The sequence below is a fragment of the Oncorhynchus mykiss genome, chromosome 17, assembly GCF_057628025.1.
Source record: "Oncorhynchus mykiss isolate SJ-2025 chromosome 17, ASM5762802v1, whole genome shotgun sequence".
NCBI classification, from domain to species: Eukaryota; Metazoa; Chordata; class Actinopteri; order Salmoniformes; family Salmonidae; genus Oncorhynchus; species Oncorhynchus mykiss.
In genome coordinates, this window is record NC_143038.1 from 28,598,713 (window position 1) to 28,618,218 (window position 19,506).

Here is a 19,506-nt window from a genome sequence, read left to right on the forward strand (position 1 = left end):
ACTATGTAGTTGCCTTACCCAATTTCACATTGCACTACTCCCTCTTATTGACCCATCATTTTTCTCCCATTCTCTCTCTCTCTCCCCCTCTCTCTCTCTCTCTCTCGCTCTCTGTTCCTCCTCTCTCTGCCTGTTTCTCTGTCTCTGTATGTCTGTATCTCGTTCTCTCTCTCTCCAGGTTACTCTGTGGCCGGCGGGGAGTTCAGTGGAGATAATATTGAAGGTGAGGGTCATATTTACGGCGCCAACTGACTGGCTTGCGCATGATTGGGCTTAGGGTTTGCTTACCCCATAATTCTGTCTAATAGTTGTTAACTGTCGGAAGCCCATCTAAAGTCCCCTGTGCACTAATATACTTGTGTGCTCTAATCATTAGAGCTTTAGTCATTAGAGCACACAAGTATATCCGAAGAATATCAGAGCACAATGTAATAACCTACTAATCACATGACATTGGAGTCTACTGTACTTAAGTAGCTCACTCAAGGCTACGACATGAAGATGTTCTGCTTATTTGAAAATAAATGAGAAACTTGCACGGTGTGCTTGGCCGTATCACCTCAGTTCATTGAGCTTTTAAGATTGAATGGAATTATTGGCATAGACCTGCAACAAGCAAACCTCAGCTTTTCATATTTGAAACACTGCTTATGATCAGCCATGTTTTAACCCCTTGGTTGTTCATATTTGGAAGTGGCTGGAGTCCTAGCCCTAGCTTGACCTCAACCCTTGAACTTCCTTTCTCTCTTTCTCATTTTCTGTCTTTGCAGATTTCGTCACGGGAGTCCCCAAGGGACTCATGTTGTATGGTTTAGTAAGGAGTCCTCACATATTTTATACATATTTCATCATTCATTCTAGATGAAAGGTAATGAGGGGTGACATAGGGAAGACCTAAGGATGACATAGAGGAATGTTACTGTGAAGAAGAAGAGGGGGTGAGAGAACGGCAGTATATAAAACGGGAAAGGTTTCATGTTTCAATGTCACATGCACAAGTACAGTGAAATTCCTTTCTTGCAAGCTCTAACCGCAGCAATGCTGTCATCAATAACATTGTAATACTTCTGGAAGTGAATTAAGAGAGGGATTTAAAGAAAGATGTTCTTATACAAGAATGATGTGCATACATATTCATAAATGCATGTGTTACAACTAGGGCTGTTGCGGTGTCCGTATTACCGCCACACTAGCCGTCACGAGTCAAGAAGGCAGTCAAAATCCATGTTACCGTTGAGTCACGGTATTTAGGCTTCTCCAAGCTCTGATGAGGCTGATGGTCATTAGTAGCCTACCAAACTTGCTAAGTGCCTGGTACTCCACACTCTATTGTCCCTCTAATCACTCTGACATCAAAGCAAATGTAATCGAAAATCGAATCAAACACTTCATGAGAGCCCATGAGCTTATATTGCGCAACATTTCTATAGGCTATGCAATTAAGTAAGAAAACAGAGTGATGGCCTCTATTAAAAAGAGGAGGATCCCATCAGCGTTCCATAGGCAAGGCCTACTATATTTATTTCTCAACCTACCTAATATTAAGCACATTGCTTCTCTTTAAAACAGTAGTGTAGCCTACCTGGCTGGCATGAAAATAAACCACGGAGAAAAGCGTCCTCCATTCGCTATTTAAGTGCATAGATGACATGTCTTTTTTCCCCTGCCCCTGTTTCGAGATAGGTGCATGATAATGGTCCGTTCTAAATCAAAACAAATTTCACACTTATATTATTTAGAATATGTAAAGACGCGGTTAAATCAAGAATAGTGTGATGGGTGACAATATTAGCCTATCTCTTGTGAATGATATATTATCACTTGTGAATGATGCCCAGCATAAAGGAAACAGCGCATGCTTTTTTCCCGACTTTTTCAAATCCTAGTCCCACACCTCATGTAGCCTAGCCCATAGCCCTATATGTTTTGATAAGGTTTGTATCACAACTAAAGTGGCCAAATAACTTCTTAAAATGAAGCACATTAATCCGCTTTACAATGGTTGTAGAGTCGTACTGGCATAGATACGCAGCATGTGAGTTTCAAGTTTGGGGAAGATAATTTTTACCATCAAAATGCACCTTTATAATAAAATCAAATTTGTAGTCACTTTTGAGAATGGTATTTTTCTGCTAATGGAACATTCGCACTTATAGCCAGCCTACTGCCGTGTGCGCATTGCTGCGCTTATAATGTGAAGAAATAGCCTAAAAGTTTATCAACATTTTAAGCTAAACGTTTTAACCTGTTGCATCAGGCGCATTGCTTAAAACAGTTTTTTTATGCTAGTCGTTGTATTAATTTGGGATCTATCTCATCCCACAACTGTCCTGGACTATGCTTGGAATATTTATTTCTCGCACAAAATAGAATAGGTAAACTTTTGTACTATGTACATAGGCTAGTGCTTTTGCTCTTCGTTAGGCCTACTCGTCTTGTTGGCTGACAAAAAGTAAATGTGGACAGTTCTTCCAATATCTTCAATATGTGCCTCGGAATTGGAGAAGGACGCGCGCAGTTGCATCCCAGATGTGTCTGTCTTCACTTGTAGCCTGTGAGAAAGACCCGATCACTTGATTGAGAGCCTTGTGAGTGAGAGGTGCTTTGGCACGCAGTGGGGAGAAGGGAATTATAATTATAATATTCAGCCCAAGGGCATAACGGCCACTGACCTCAAAAGGCATATATTTTTTTAGGGGGATAATGGCCACACAAAGGGGATGCAGCCGGGAAATTCGAAGCATTATCAAGTGCATTATCAAGTGTGTACAGCCTGTGCAAAAAAACAAAGCAGAGCTCATGCCTTTCATGCAACTTTTTTCACATCATCATTTGAGTCCCATCATGCAGCCTTAGAATGTATTAAAATCTTAACATAGAGCCCAATATTGGTATCACAACTAAAGTTACATTAATAACTCTGAATTAGCATATAGGAGTACGTGTTTCTTTGTTAACCGCTCAACACAGAATAGCCGCATGTGAGCACTCCCTTAAATCATTTCTAGAAAAGATCCTTTCTATTTTATTCAGCTATGTTCAATTGTATTCTTCATACTATTAAATAATTCCACGGAATTCTAAGCAAATCTTGTCTACTAAATTAACTAGTGTAGCCCACAGCCATATGGTATAGTCAGATCAGCGCCTAAAATATGGACAATGCAGAGTATGCTATTCTGTTCTTATGAAATATACTACATTTTTTTCATATCATGTTTCTTTAGACCTGTCTCAAATAAATAATGGATTTATTGTGATGGTGTAGGCTATATTATATTGATTTATTAGACTTTTTCAAATGTAGATGTTCCAAAGGTCTGCATCAGTGGCTTGTAGGCTATGCATGGCATGCAGGAGATGCTAAATGTGTTTATGTTAATTAAAGGTAAATTACAGTGAGATCGGCAGTTATTTGCTTACAATCACCGGCTGCCAAAATTGAATGACCGCCACAGCCCTAGTTACAACCCACAGTATTATTGCATGTCATTTTCATTCATTTTCATGTCATTTTCATTTCTCCTACAATCATGGTTGATAACTGAAGGTTTTTTCTAAACTCTCTCAATGCAGGTGTCCATACTCAATGGAACAGACCTGAAATCCATGCTGAACCTCACCGGAGAACAGGTTGGTGCAAATCTGCTTAACAGCAAGGGGGCTAGGCTGTACTGGACTTTTGGCGCCTCTATTTTCATATGTGGGTATACAGTGCCTTGCGAAAGTATTCGGCCCCCTTGAACTTTGCGACCTTTTGCCACATTTCAGGCTTCAAACATAAAGATATAAAACTGTATTTTTTTGTGAAGAATCAACAACAAGTGGGACACAATCATGAAGTGGAACGACATTTATTGGATATTTCAAACTCTTTTAACAAATCAAAAACTGAAAAATTGGGCGTGCAAAATTATTCAGCCCCCTTAAGTTAATACTTTGTAGCGCCACCTTTTGCTGCGATTACAGCTGTAAGTCGCTTGGGATATGTCTCTATCAGTTTTGCACATCGAGAGACTGACATTTTTTCCCATTCCTCCTTGCAAAACAGCTCGAGCTCAGTGAGGTTGGATGGAGAGCATTTGTGAACAGCAGTTTTCAGTTCTTTCCACAGATTCTCGATTGGATTCAGGTCTGGACTTTGACTTGGCCATTCTAACACCTGGATATGTTTATTTTTGAACCATTCCATTGTAGATTTTGCTTTATGTTTTGGATCATTGTCTTGTTGGAAGACAAATCTCCGTCCCAGTCTCAGGTCTTTTGCAGACTCCATCAGGTTTTCTTCCAGAATGGTCCTGTATTTGGCTCCATCCATCTTCCCATCAATTTTAACCATCTTCCCTGTCCCTGCTGAATAAAAGCAGGCCCAAACCATGATGCTGCCACCACCATGTTTGACAGTGGGGATGGTGTGTTCAGCTGTGTTGCTATTACGCCAAACATAACGTCTTGCATTGTTGCCAAAAAGTTCAATTTTGGTTTCATCTGACCAGAGCACCTGCTTCCACATGTTTGGTGTGTCTCCCAGGTGGCTTGTGGCAAACTTTAAACGACACTTTTTATGGATATCTTTAAGAAATGGCTTTCTTCTTGCCACTCTTCCATAAAGGTCAGATTTGTGCAATATACAACTGATTGTTGTCCTATGGACAGAGTCTCCCACCTCAGCTGTAGATCTCTGCAGTTCATCCAGAGTGATCATGGGCCTCTTGGCTGCATCTCTGATCAGTCTTCTCCTTGTATGAGCTGAAAGTTTAGAGGGACGGCCAGGTCTTGGTAGATTTGCAGTAGTCTGATACTCCTTCCATTTCAATATTATGCTCCTCGGGATGTTTAAAGCTTGGGAAATCTTTTTGTATCCAAATCCGGCTTTAAACTTCTTCACAACAATATCTCGGACCTGCCTGGTGTGTTCCTTGTTCTTCGTGATGCTCTCTGCGCTTTTAACGGACCTCTGAGACTATCACAGTGCAGGTGCATTTATACGGAGACTTGATTACACACAGGTGGATTGTATTTATCATCATTAGTCATTTAGGTCAACATTGGATCATTCAGAGATCCTCACTGAACTTCTGGAGAGAGTTTGCTGCACTGAAAGTAAAGGGGCTGAATAATTTTGCACGCCCAATTTTTCAGTTTTTGATTTGTTAAAAAAGTTTGAAATATCCAATAAATGTCGTTCCACTTCATGATTGTGTCCCACTTGTTGTTGATTCTTCACAAAAAAATACAGTTTTATATCTTTATGTTTGAAGCCTGAAATGTGGCAAAAGGTCGCAAAGTTCAAGGGGGCCGAATACTTTCGCAAGGCACTGTATATAGGGGGGCTGAAGGAATTTGCCCCCAGGAGATAATGCTTTATCCCTGGGTCAGAGGTGAGCCCACAAAGCCCTATGTGTTCCATACCTTGTGAATCACGCAATCACATACACACGTAGACACACATACACCCAAGTACACACACACACATGTACATCTTGTACTAACCTTGTGGAGACACAAAATTCAGTCCCATTCAATATCCGATTTTGTGTTTCAAAATAAGGGGGTGGGGAGCTTGTTTATGCCAACCCACCATTGTACCAAAGTGTTCGGATTCCTCATTGGCTAAATTGCTGGATTGTTTTGAATATGTGACATGTGTTATTGCATGTTACTCCTGTAGTCTTCTAAATTCTCCATGGCTGATGAACAAGACAGCTACTATTGTACATGCATATGTGTGCTTTGTATGTATACGTTCTGTGTAAGCTGCTAACGGACTGCTAACTGCTTATTGCATAGTGAGAACGATCTGAAATAAACTCCTGGCTGGATTTGATTTGACGGTCTCTTTAGGTTGACTAGTCTCCACATGAGTGCTTTGGACTGCACTGTCGGACTCAGCTGTGTAAACAAAGCTGTGTAAACAATGTCTCCGTGCCATACATTTACATGTCTCTATACAAGTAGCCATACCATGAAATTGATCTTGCTGGTTCGAGTATACTGCTGCGAATTCGGGGGGTAGCTCAGACCGGGACTCCAACCCAGGTCCAGGGACTGTCAACCCAACACCTTAGCCGATTACGCCAAGAGATCCAAAACTTTGGACGAGGTCGCTATGTGTTGGGTTATGGTAGCTACACTACAGTAGCTCTAACATCACTACCTCTCAGATTTACAGAAGGACCACCATACTGTGCATTGTCGATTAGTCTGGTGAAGTCATTCACCAGGGGGTAATAGCTGTGCTATAAAACTCTTGACAATAGTTCATCATTTATGGCATAATATAGAATCGTCAAAGATAACGACACTGAGTGACCGATCCTCCCTCTCTCTCTGAGATGCCTATAGCAGCTTGAGTCCCCCACCTCCTCCGAATGCCTACCTCCTTCTACCTCTCATGTAAACGTACAGAAGCTCTGGCACTGAGCTTAGAGAAAACAGAGAGAAAAGAGGGGGATGGATTTGGGGGGCCTGATTGAAGAGGAAGGCTTCTAGGGCGAGGGGATATAAGAGAGAGAAGTAGAGAGAGAGAGAAGAGAGAGAGAGAGTGATACTATGCCCCCCGGTGTGATTACACGCTAACTCTGTCTGCTTTAATGTCTTCCAGATGGGGTCCTATTTCGGCTACGCAGTGGCAGCCACGGACATCAACAACGACGGGTGAGTGAGCTAGCGTGGAGAGAAGGAGGGAGCGATGGAAAGAGGGATAAAGAGATTAAGGCAAGATTTGGACAGACAGACTTGAACAGACAGACTTGGACAGACAATGTATGCAAACAAGGGAGAAAGGAGAGAGAGAGAGAGATGGAGAGCAAGGAGGTGAAATACAGTATTTCAGAAGATCCAATGGTCATGAACTTCCCTCTGTCGTGTGTCATGAAAATTCCTTGTCATACAGTAGCTACTCCTACACTTCCTTTCTCCTGCTTTCAAGGTTCTCTATTGGCCAATTCCGCTTCCCCTATCCTATTAGACTCATAGTCAGGAAACTCAGGACATCACACTTACTACACTAATGCATGCTAGCTCAACTTTAGAGGCCTTGATTTGACCTAAAGTACTAGTCCATTGTAAATCAGGAGAAGTAAAGTTCAACTATCTGGAGTTATTTATCTCTCCTCTCTAGGGCTGTCACAATTACCATATAACCGTGTTGACTGAATGAGCACACATTATCTCTTCCTCTCTCCTCTCTCTTCCCCAGGATGGAAGACCTTGTGGTGGGAGCTCCCATGTTCATGCAGAGGGGTTCCAACGGACTGCGTTGGGAGGAGGTGGGCCGTGTCTATGTGTACCTGCAGCGGCGACCCTTGCTGTTTGAACCCAGGCTGCCCCACCTGGGGGGGACCCAGGCCTTCGGGAGGTTTGGCAGCTCGCTGGCCCCACTGGGAGACCTCAACCAGGATGGCTTCAACGGTGAGAACTCTGGAAAAGCTTGGGTCATGTTCATTAATGAACACTGTAGCAAAACATTTTGCAATGGAAAAACTAAAATTAGGATTTGATATTGGACAAGTTCAGGTAGTACCTTTCCTTAGTTTTCTCCATTTGATGCCTAAAGGCCGCACAAAAGAATATGTGATACATTTCAATCGTTCAGAACATAACTAAAATCAGGGCGGAGGGAGTGGGGATAAACCATTATCCTGAAGTGTCATAACTCTGTTGATTAACTTAGATATTGCCATCGGCTGTCCCTTTGGAGGAGACGACCAACAGGGATTGGTCCTCATCTATAATGGACATGCCAGTGGACTGATGGACATGCCCACTCAGACTCTAGCTGGCCAATGGGCCTCTGGCACCTTCCCCGCCAGTTTTGGCTACGCCCTCCGCGGAAATAAAGATCTGGATCATAATGGCTACCCAGGTAAAAGAGAAAGTGGTTTAGTCCAATTTCCCAATTTTGTTTTAAATGATTTAGCCTTTTCCTATTTCATAAGGCATCACATTGTTCTTGAATTAGTGTTAATCTTGGGGTCATCTTTGTACAGATCTCATCGTAGGTGCTTTTGGGGTTGACAAGGCTGTTCTGTACAGGTATATCCTCACACCAGAACATTATTGGCTCATTGTACATGCAAATTAGCTAGCTGACCAATTACACCCCATTTTTGTATTTGTATTTTAATTAAGCATGTACCTTCATCTCAAATAATTGTTTTATATGTGACCTTTGTGTAATTTTGAATTACACAATTATTTTTGTATTGGAATCAAAGCTTTTGTTTAAGGTAATCATATCACGTCTTCCAATTGGTTGCTATTCTTCTATCAGGGCGCGGCCTATTGTCAATGCCAGTGCCTCTCTTATGCTGCAACCTACCATGATCAATCCAGAGGAGAAGAGTTGTACGGTGTCCAATGGGAATGAGACAATCTCTGTGTCCTGGTATGTTGATACAGATGTGCAGTCTTAATTTGACCCTGCTTCTCACAGCAGGAAAATAATCCTGCAGCAATGGGAAATGTAAATTATTATGTGGATTATGGACATTTTTGTAGGGTTTGATACATTTTTAAATAGGGCAAATAAAGTATGACATGTTGAAGTGTAAATTACACCCTTTAGAAGCCTTTTAAAACCTTGAATACACTACAATTTGTATTTCCTGAGGCGCAGGAAGATTCTGTGTGACAACAGATTGATCAAATTAAGATAACACATTTGTACATACTTTTTCCTTTTCAAATAGATATGATTGGTTGAAACACTGCTGATATTCCATGGGTTAAGATCTTTGTGAAGTTAAGCTTAGCCGGTAACACTTCATTTTGAGAGTGCCCTTGTACAGCAACAAAAAAAAATCAAGCTATCAGTAACATGTCAATTGTACTTCCCGGACACCACCACTATTATTGACTAGGATATTACTATAGCCTCATACAGACCAACCTTGATAGGAGGGAAACTATCTTCCGCAACGATATAAATTCAAGCGCTAGACATATTATGTAGTACATTTTCCACTCTTAAACCATGTCAATGGACAAAACGTCCGGTATTCACCACTTGAGAATGTCAAATGACACCATGTTTGACAAGCTTTTCCAGTCTCCGGTCCAGTGTGAGGGTTTAATGGCGAAGTCTATATTCTGAGCCCAAGCCAAGGGAACAGTTTCCTACTTTTAGTCTCACAAAAATTCCTTCCGTAAATTAAAGTAAAACATGAATTATTTTTTAGACTCTTCAGAGAAAGTTATGACTCGTGGCTGGCATCTTGGTATCTGCCTTTAGTACAGAACAAGTCGCTTTTGTTTGTGTCTTGATTACCGTTTATGTTGCTTGGAGACTTGGGGAGGCAGCTGCAGAGGGAGGAGTAGAGGTGGGGTGCTGTGGACAGAGGAAAGGGTGGAGAGGGTTGGCATTCACTTTGAATGACATATTATTTGGCACACCAGCCTAGGACACAGAATGCATGAGGTGACACACCCACACACGCACATTCACACGTGCGCAGGCAGATGACCGTTGGCCACACACACTCAAACGCACACGCACAGATTTACAGTGGAGCATATTGATGTAGTATGTGCATGCACACCTCTCATAATGAAACACACACTCTCTGCCTCTGCTTGTAGAGTTTGGGTAATTTGTATTAAAGGGGAGAGGTTGAATTGGGCTTCAATTCTGTGCGAAGATTGAATGCATTTAAATTAAATGTACCAATAAGATGAAAATTCTCAGCGATGTCTTACTATCAAATCAAATAGATTTTTAAAGCCATTTTTACATCAGCAGATGTCACAAAGTACTTATACAGAAACCCAGCCTAAAACCCCAAACAGCAAGCAATGCAGATGTAGAAGCACGGTGGCTAGGAAAAACTCCCTAGAAAGGCAGGAACCTAGGAAGAAACCTAGAGAAGCACCAGGCTCTGAGGGGTGGCCAGTCCTATTACTTGATCATATGTTCAAACTTGAATACAAGATTAATAGATTTCCATTACAGGGTATCTGTTCAAAGGTAGCATTTTTTTTTATACATGGAATGCATCATTCAAAATGCAGTAAGTAGTATTGTATATTATCACCGTATGTATCTATATGGATCTATTGGATATACCGTATACTGAAATACTCCCACTCACTATTTTTTCTCTGTCTTCACCCTCTCCAGTGTCAACCTCAGTTTCTGCCTCTCGGCCAATGGGAAGCACCTCCCTGCTGATCTAGGTGAGCCCAGTGTTTTCATTTTGAAAGACCCCGACACAGCTGTTCCCCATTACCTTCCCTTGTGTGGCCACAAATATGCCTGAACTCAGTGTGGTCAATTTAGCAGTTAAGATTAAGATAAAAGGACAATCGAGTAAGTACAGGGGAAACTTTGCAAGTTTTGTGAGTGTGTGTTTATGTTTGAGTATGTGGGAGTTGGGAATGGGTATTTGTAATTGTGTGTATTGTGTTAGTGTATCCACAATAGCTGACTATGTAATTACATTAAATGCATGTGTGTTTCAATGGGTTTGTTTTTGTGAGTATAGTTCTGTGTTCTATCGTGTGTGTGTGTGTGTGTGTGCACGTGTATGTAACCCACCCTGTGTGTGTGGTGCAGGTTTTGTGGTGGAGGTACAGTTGGACCATCTGAAGCAGACCCAGAAGGAGTCGTCAGTGAGGAGAACTCTGTTCCTGGATAGCCAACAGCCCAGCCTACGGAAGACCATCACCATGGCCAATGGAGGACGAACGTGTCACGACACCCGCATCTACCTGCGAGTTAGTCACTTCAAACACTCAAAGAAATGTTGGGAGACATATGAAAATACTTGCTATAAGGCATTTTAAAGACTTGGACGTGCTTAAAACAAGTTATAAAGCATTAAACCTGCAGGCTTTAGGTAAAGTGTTATAGGAATGTTCAAAGACGCGTTGGAAAAATTGACCATTTATAAATACGACAATGATCCAATGAACTCCTCTCAAGATGGACTTAAAGTTTGTGGGGAAATGTTGGCTAGTTATTTCGAATCCAGCCTTCAAAGACCAGTACATTGAAACATTTCATTTTAGATTTTACAGTTAATCTTTTTTTGATTATAGTTTCAATATGACTGAAAGTGAACATTTTCCCTTACGCTGTACATTTAACGAGGCACACGGTGTCTTATCTCGACCAGTTGGTTGACAATAAGTCAAGGAACAGTTAAACACATCATGAAGTGTGTTTAACTGTGTGACACCAATTCACTTCCTCTTGAGTGTGATGCTGATGCCGTTGCCCTTCTTCCCCCATGTGTGTTGCAGAGTGAAGGGGAGTTTAGGGATAAACTTTCCCCCATTTACGTCACACTCAACTTTAGCCTGGACCCTCTCGCTTCGCTGGATCTCCATGGCCTGAGACCCATTCTAAAATACCAGACAACACACCTTATAGAGCAGAAGGTAACTACGCTATTCAATTAGAAAACATTTCGGACTTGGAATTTCTGTTTATTTCCTGAATTGACTGAATTGAACTGGAATATTTACCCCAACCTTGCCAGACATCACACCTTATAGAGCAGAGAGCGTGTACTTCCAGAATATCATCATATTTACCAGACCCCATATCTTACAGTTCATAGCTGGTATGTACATGACACTACTACTGAAACGCCAGTCCACACAACGTCTCCAGTCCACTCAACGTATAGAGGGTATGAACATAGGTGCACTATGGACAATGTAGTCCAAAACTATCAGATTTCACCACGAACACACATGTGCACCATATCTAAATCCCCCAATATCTACATCTACATTTTGCACCATAAAGACTTGTTGAAGTAGAAAGGCATAAGTGGCCAGTTGAAATATGGATGACCCTTCAGTAGTGCTGGTCCCCATATGTCTAAAGGTTGGGGGTTAGTCCTGATACACAAAGCACGGAATTACAATATGTGGCAGCCATAGAGTTGGATAGATGGCACACTTGCTACAAAGCCTTTTATTGCTTTACTTAAGATGAAAGCCTTTAATGGCACTACCCATGCTGTCACATATGCGATAATGGCAAAGAACATGGTGGGCCCTCTTTCCAATTCTATGGTGGTTGCCTTTCCGAATTGAGAATAGAATCTTCAGGGGTAGGGGTGGTGGGTTGAGTCACGGCTATGCGAAAAAACAGAGGGAGAACTGACAGCTCTTTCTGGGTGGGGCACTGAGGTTAGCCATCTGGTTGTGGTTTGTTTATGTATGTAGCCTTTGGTCTCTGCCATGTTGCGAGCCAGACGAGCCAGGCTTGGAGCATGTGCATGCGTTTATATATGTGCGTGTGAGTATAAGTGTGTGCACATGCGTGTGTGTGTGTGTGTGTCTGTGTAAAAGTATGTGTGTGCTCAGAGCCTCTCACTTATTGGCAGAGAAACCAATACAACTTAGCAAGAACAGCGTTTGGGAATAGCTCAGACTTTCCACGCTTACGTTATTACACAGAAATATGTTTGCACTCTCTACCTCTTTCTCTTGCACTTCTCAACAGTAACGTTTGTACCGCCCTTTTTGTCCCACGGAGATGGAGGGCTGAAAGAACATGACAGTGAGTAAGTGGGGGGGGGGAAGATAAGCAGAGAAGGGCAACCCTTGGTGTTTCTGTGTGAACATTACTAGTCCCCGTGCACTCCTCCGTCTTGTGATCTTGTGCTGACTGACCGATTACCACAAGGACTTTAGTGAACGATAACACGGAGGACTTTAAATGAGCCATCGCCATGGATACGGAGTGAGTGACCGCCATGCCGACTCTTGTAGAATTCTTTTTTGGGTCTAATGTTTTCCACGTGCTGCTGCCGGGATGGGGTAGTATCGTCACAATGGGTTCACAGTACACAGAGCAAGAGCAATGTTGGAGAAGGAGAGAGGCGGAAGAGAGTGAAGGGGAATGCGGTCTAATCGAATCATATTAAATTTATATTTTGTCTTTACACTTCAGTGACAAATTGCCTCACTAAGCAGCCCGTTTTACTTTTTTTTTTCTCCCAATCCCTCCTTCCTTCACATTGGGGTCTGTCTACCTTTCTCAAACATCATTGCTCTCCTCATTCCACCACAACGAAACACTGTTTCCGTTCATTCCTTCACCCCTTACTTACTTTCTCTTTTTCCGCCCTCCCCTTATTCCCTTACTTCTCACTCTGCGACCTTTCCCCCCCATTCTCTCATTTAAGGCTCTAGTCTTCATAAGCCTTTATTGCCGTGGTACATTTACCAGCGGTTGTTCCAAAACCAATGTCAATTGTCATAGAACTGCATGCTGTTTTTGCAGTCTTAAGAAAATATACTGGTAGTACGTAATATGCTGAAAATCTTAGTGAGTTGTATTTATGTCTTTCCCGGTATTACATAACTCTCTTGCTCTCTCTAAATATCTCTCTCGCTTTCAGTAGAAGTGCATTTTTTTTTTGCATTCTAAGATGAGGAGCTAACTGAATTGGGAACGATAAAGTTTTTCTCAAAATCAAAATATCTCCTTCCCTCTCCCATTAACATCTCTCTCTCTCTCCACACTTCTGTTCTGCAGGCCCAGATTCAGCTGGACTGTGGTGAGGACAACATCTGTGTCCCTGACCTCAAACTGGCTGTTTATGGGTGAGCTGAAGTCCCCTCTCCATTACCTTAAACCAAGGCATTACTCCGGAATAGTCTACCTTGGTATTCTCCCTCTTGACCTATCGATAGGTGAAAGGCCTCAGTAGGTCTTCAGCCTATTGCTTTCACCAGTCATGTCCTCTCAAAGCAGTGGCAACCAAGAAAGAAGAGTAGGAAAGAAACAATTGGATACAGACTGTCGAGAGGTCTGTAGTTGGGCTTTTGTGTTAAAAGGTTGCTTTTTAATTTTTTTTACTGGTGATGGCCTCCTTCTGATGGTCAGTCTGAGGGGACGGAGGGAGCAGCGTTGAGGCTGCCTCTTACATGTCTCACCGTCCCTCCTCTCTCCCTCCCTCCGCTGAGAAAAGGGGACACAGTCTTCCAGCTGATGGCGAAACTTACGTCGTCCTGCATTATTTCTGCCTCATGCAACAATTAATGTTGTTTCTCCCATGACCAGAGAAAGTGAAATATTCCTCGATATTAAAAAAGCCACAAATAATAGCTTATCGAAACACTTTGATTTACTCATTCATTGCTGCTGCAGCGGTGGTTGTAGCGTGAGTGGAAGTAGGGAAAATATGCATTTTGTGACTTATAAAACCGTTGAACAAAGTATTGACAGTGCTGAATAACTTAAACATGAACAAACTCATAAAAACAGCAATTCTTTGCGGGATTCGTTGGGTCTCTCTCTAGTCACGGTTTTAAAAGTTTTTAAATCTCACATTATCAACTTTGCTGTGCATTCGAGGCTTCTTTTTACAGTCTATGGTGCGAGGAATCTGAGCAGACAGTGATCTGAGCCATCTGATTGGCCAGCAACAGGCCTGTAGGTGCGCTTGATTTGCTCTCTGGGACTGCCGGGTAGGCGGAGTTCTACCTTCAAACACATGAAATGGTTCATAATGGGAACACTTTGCCTTCCCGGCGCTGGAGTAGCTGAATCAAGTGCACCTAACACCAACAGCAAAAAAAAATATATATATATAATAATAGGAATGCAAGTGTTTATCGTTGGGGGATTTACAGAAATGTTTGGTGATAGACTAGGAATGGCTTGGAGATAGACCAGTCGTGATCGTGATCGACTCTTTGGTGGCCACTGATATACATGTATGTTTATTTGTCCTTGATTTAAGAAATTCACTTTTATTCCAAGGAGAGTAACTCATATCCTCACGACTCTTTACTTGCTCATGGTTATTAATGGTTAATCATTGTTGTTTGAGTGTGGACAACAGCAGAGTATGTTGCACTATAGGCTGAATGGAACAACTGGGGCCATTCACAAACTAGTAGCTCTAGCTCTTTTCTTGCACTGTCTTGAGTAGTGTATTGCAGGACTTTGCCATGTGATTTCTATTAGCGGCAGAGTACAATCAAGTTAAGAGTTTCCCATGGAAAATTGGGGAATGTGTGTTTTCTGTTTCCACGAGACCAAGTCAGTCAAAAAAGCTGATGATTCAGTACTTTCTCTATGCCGCTTCGACGACCTATCACCAGTGGAATGTAATACACAGCTTGTTTTTTAGGACTTCCCGAGAATTCTCATGCGTGAGGTTGTTTTGTGTTCACAACCTTGAGGCCTATCTTAGAGATAAATGCCCTTTATTATCTGGGTTGAATTAAACAGTAGATTTGGAAAGTATTCAGACCCCTTGACTTTTTCCAAATTGTGTTACGTTACAGCCTTATTCTAAAATTCATGAAATTGTTTTCCCCCCTGACCAATCTACACACAATACCCCATAATGACAAAGCAAAAACAGTTTTTGTTTTTTTGCAAATGTATAAAATATAACAAAACTGAAATATCACATTTACATAAGTATTCAGACCCTTTACTCAGTACTTTGTTGAAGCACCTTTGACAGCGATTACAGCCTTGAGTCTTCTTGGGTATGACGCTACAAGCTTGGCACACCTGTATTTGGAGAGTTTCTCCCTTTCTTTTCTGCAGATCTACTCAAGCTCTGTTAGTTTGGATAGGGACAGCTATTTTCAGGTCTCTCCAGAGATGTTCAAGTCCGGGCTCTGGCTGAGCCACTCAAGACATTCAGAGACTTGTCCTGAAGCCACTCCTGTGTTGTCTTGGCTGTGTGCTCAGGGTTGTTGTCCTGTTGGAAGTTGAACCTTCACCCCGCTCCGGAGCAGGTTTTCATCAAGGATCTTTCTTGTCATTGCTCCATTCATCTTTCCCTCGATCCTGACTAGTCTCCCAGTCCCTGCCGCTGAAAAACATCCCCACATCAGGATGCTGCCACCACCATGATTCACCGTAGGGATGGTGCCAGGTTTCTCCCAGACATCACGCTTAGCATTCAGGCCAAATCTAGTTCAATCTTAGTTTCATCAGACCAGAGAATATTTTTTATCATGATCTGAGAGTCCTTTAGGTGCCTTCAGGCACACTCCAAGCTGGCTGTCAAGTGCCTTTCACTGAGGAATGGCTTCCGTCTGGCCACTCTACCGTAAATGCCTGATTGGTGGAGTGCTGCAGAGATCGTTGTCCTTATGGAAGGTTCTTCCATCTCCACAGATGAACTCTGGAGCTCTGTCAGAGTGACCATCGTGTTCTAGGAAGTATTTTTTATCAATTATATTTGTATTTTTGAGTTTAACCATAATATTTGTTGTAATATTTGTTCTGTCTTATCTAGTGGATTAAACTGAAATTGCAACCAACTTTCTATGGTTTTAAAAATAGCAATATTTTGGAGATAATTTCATTTTCAAATAACCAAAAGTGAGAGGTTGTAATCTGAATAAAGGGGAAAGGCCATTCTTGAACATGGGGTGAGACATTCTTACTAATCTGCTTGAGAACCAGTTCGGATTTAAGTTTGACTTTTGTAAGGCTGAAGCCTTTAGGGAGGCTTTAATAGTTCATAATTTCTGCCCTCCGAATTCATATTCATTATATAAATAGGCCTGTTTAATTTTGTCTGGCTTGCCATTCCAAATGAAATTGAATACTTTTTGCTCGTATATTATTTGCTCGTATAAAAAACAATTATAAATTGATTATATTTCATGTAAATGTTTGTCTGTCTCTGAAGATATCTTAAAAGCTTTGAATCAAATACAATTTGTCTTACAGTACAACTCCCTCTCCCCCCACCACCTTAAACCTTTCCTCCTCTCTCATAGTCTGCAGTGATAGAGTAGCGATGTTATCACCTCCTCTGCTTTTCGTTCAACTTTTTTTTTACATAGATCCCTGTCCTCACAAGGAACAAATTTGCCTCAGGGACCCCATAAGGTCTGCCATTATGGATTTTCCGCCAATTAGAATTTTATGAAAAACAGTGCAAGAACATTCATATCGACCTTACGGTAGTGCTATAACTGGCATGTGTTTTTATCTATTGATTTGTTTGGCTTAGAGTGATGAAATTTGGCACACACGCTCAGGGATATGAGTCTAGCTAACCCACACGATATCTCAGACACCACTCAGACACCACATTTTAGTGAAACTTAGGCGAATGATACGTATTTCTATAAATATCTGGCATTTAAAAAATGACACGGATTGACCTAAGGGGGGCGCTATAGTACTCATTTGTCACATGCAATATCACAGACACCACTGGCCCAATTTTGACGAAACTTCGGTGAATGATGCGTCTTGTCATAAAGATTTGTCATTTACATGAATTACACTGATTGGCCCAAGGGCGGCACTGCATCATTCGTGGGGGATGACATGTTTATTGTGGCTTTGTTTTACGTTGTTGTATTTTCTTTTGATTTCCTTAGCGATAGGACGGAGGTGTATCTTGGTGACGATAACTCCCTGACCCTGACTTTCAATGCCAGGAACGAGGGAGAGGGCGGGGCCTACGAGGCAGAGCTTTACATGGTGCTTCCCCCTGACGCTGACTACAGTGGTATAGCCCGCAACAATGCGGTGAGGGAGCAACCATCTGTCTTGTCCCTCTTAGGGGAAATGCTAACTCAAAACGATGCTACGGCTAATATTTCTAATAAAAATGACAATGCTAAGATAATAAATGTCCACATGACAATGACCATAATTCAAGTAATATCAATGCAGTAATGTTGATTCTAACGATGGCCTGATGACTAAAACGATGGAAATGACTTAAATGGTTAGAAAGAATTTGCAAATACTGTGAAGTCAAGTCTATGTCTCTCTCTCCATGTTTGTGCTTGGATGTCATAAGCAGAGTCTGACTCAGCTAACCTGTAGCTACGAGGCAGAGAATCAGACCCGCTCTCTGGTCTGTGACCTGGGCAACCCTATGAAGTCTGGCACAAGTGTAAGTGGACAATCATGAACTAACTTTTTCTTAAATTCAAAGTCAAATGGAGCTTTATTGTTTTGAAGGGAACTTCCAATGTTGCTGAAGCAATATGGTACTTCTGTCCTTCTGATTGTGGGTTTCTGTATGTCTGTACAATTATCTGTCTTTCCGAATTATGTTGTGTGACCCAGTGTGTGTGTGTTTATGACGGACTGTCTTTCTGACAGATCTGAGGTCAGTGTATCTCTAGTGTCTTTGTGGTTGATTGTGTGTCTTTTGTGTGGATCTTCACAGTTGTGGGCAGGCCTCCGCTTCACTGTGCCCCGACTGAAGGACACTTATAATACGGTGCAGTTTGAGCTCCAGATACGCAGGTAAGTCACATTTGTACCTTCAGCACAGAAATACTTCCACACTTACTCCCGTGTCCTGACTTGAGCTAAGCTTAGGGTTAGTGCATAGTTAGTTCAAATGTTGTCGACAGTTAAGTGAATGTCCAATGAACAATCTTTTTGGCACAATCTAAATGAATTCTCTGTTCTCTCTCCACTCAGTAAAAATGAGAATAGCTCCCAGAGCGATGTTGAGCTCTATAATCTTGAGGTGGCTGTGGTAGCTGATGTTGTCCTACAGGGGTGAGTCAGCATGGATGGATGGATGGACGGATGGATGGATGGACGAACAAACAAATGAATTAGTGGTCTCCATCACTATACTAATAACACATTCCCTGTTTAGCTACACTCAAAGTGACTGGGTACCAATATATTGGACGTCAACAGCCCCAATTCCATTGGAAATAATGTTTCATTACCATGTTCTGTTGGGTATGTCTACTGCATCTTTCTACTATTTTGTCCTTTGTCCTACGATGTTACTCTCTCTCTCTCCTTTTCTCGATTGAAGCGTTTCTCGTCCGGACAAGCTCCTCTTCCCTCCCCCAAACTGGAGGATGAGCCACAGCCTCCAAGAGGGGCAGGACATTGGGTCTGAGATCCAGCATGTCTACGAGGTACTCAACGTGTGCCGCTAGAGTCCATTTTGTTTTATTTTGTTAAGTGGGGTCAAGTGGAGTTGTAGGGTTAGGTGGTTGAACAAATGCTTATCTCAGCTTCCTGGTACAGTATGCTGACATGGGTTCTCTCTCTTTCTCTCTCTCTCTCGCGCTCTCTCTCTGTTAGTTGGTGAACAACGGGCCCAGTATGATCAGTCAGTCGGTGCTGGAGCTGCGATGCCCTCTGAGAGCTCAAGGTCACGAACTTCTGTACCCTGTGGAGATCATCACTCAGGGACCACTCAACTGCAGCTCCAACCACACCCTCAATGCACTGAAACTCAAGGTGAGGAACAAACTTGCACGCACACATGTACACATGCATAGATGCATGCAGGCAGGCACACACACGCACACACTTGCTCATAATGGATGCACACGCTTGCTCATAATATACATCCACAGACACTCATCCCAGATACTGTATACATTCACACCCAACCCGAATACATTGTCATTTATTTTGTGTGGCGTCACATAACGATTTGCAGTATTTACACCAAGGATATGCAATAGTCCAATATTACCCAAGTGTATGAGTCACAATGACCATATGAGAGTTTTGTGTTATGTGTCTATGAGTGGAACGGTACATGTGTAGTATTCTGTGTG

General features: G+C 42.1%; 1 protein-coding gene across 1 annotated transcript in view; it reads left to right on the forward strand.

Annotated features, from left to right (window-relative positions):
• The window catches only part of LOC110493946 (integrin alpha-5), a 60,889-nt gene that overhangs the window by 33,970 nt on the left and 7,413 nt on the right, over window positions 1–19,506 (forward strand). Inside the window, exons 8-25 of the mRNA XM_021568566.3 lie at window positions 179–223; window positions 771–814; window positions 3,577–3,633; window positions 6,605–6,657; window positions 7,202–7,413; window positions 7,676–7,867; window positions 7,992–8,037; window positions 8,276–8,389; window positions 10,121–10,176; window positions 10,556–10,716; window positions 11,245–11,382; window positions 13,499–13,566; window positions 17,332–17,482; window positions 17,763–17,855; window positions 18,135–18,214; window positions 18,395–18,475; window positions 18,747–18,852; window positions 19,022–19,180. Of these exons, the coding sequence (XP_021424241.3) occupies window positions 179–223; window positions 771–814; window positions 3,577–3,633; window positions 6,605–6,657; window positions 7,202–7,413; window positions 7,676–7,867; window positions 7,992–8,037; window positions 8,276–8,389; window positions 10,121–10,176; window positions 10,556–10,716; window positions 11,245–11,382; window positions 13,499–13,566; window positions 17,332–17,482; window positions 17,763–17,855; window positions 18,135–18,214; window positions 18,395–18,475; window positions 18,747–18,852; window positions 19,022–19,180 (1,856 nt within the window). The remainder of the gene's footprint in view (window positions 1–178; window positions 224–770; window positions 815–3,576; window positions 3,634–6,604; window positions 6,658–7,201; window positions 7,414–7,675; window positions 7,868–7,991; window positions 8,038–8,275; window positions 8,390–10,120; window positions 10,177–10,555; window positions 10,717–11,244; window positions 11,383–13,498; window positions 13,567–17,331; window positions 17,483–17,762; window positions 17,856–18,134; window positions 18,215–18,394; window positions 18,476–18,746; window positions 18,853–19,021; window positions 19,181–19,506) is intronic.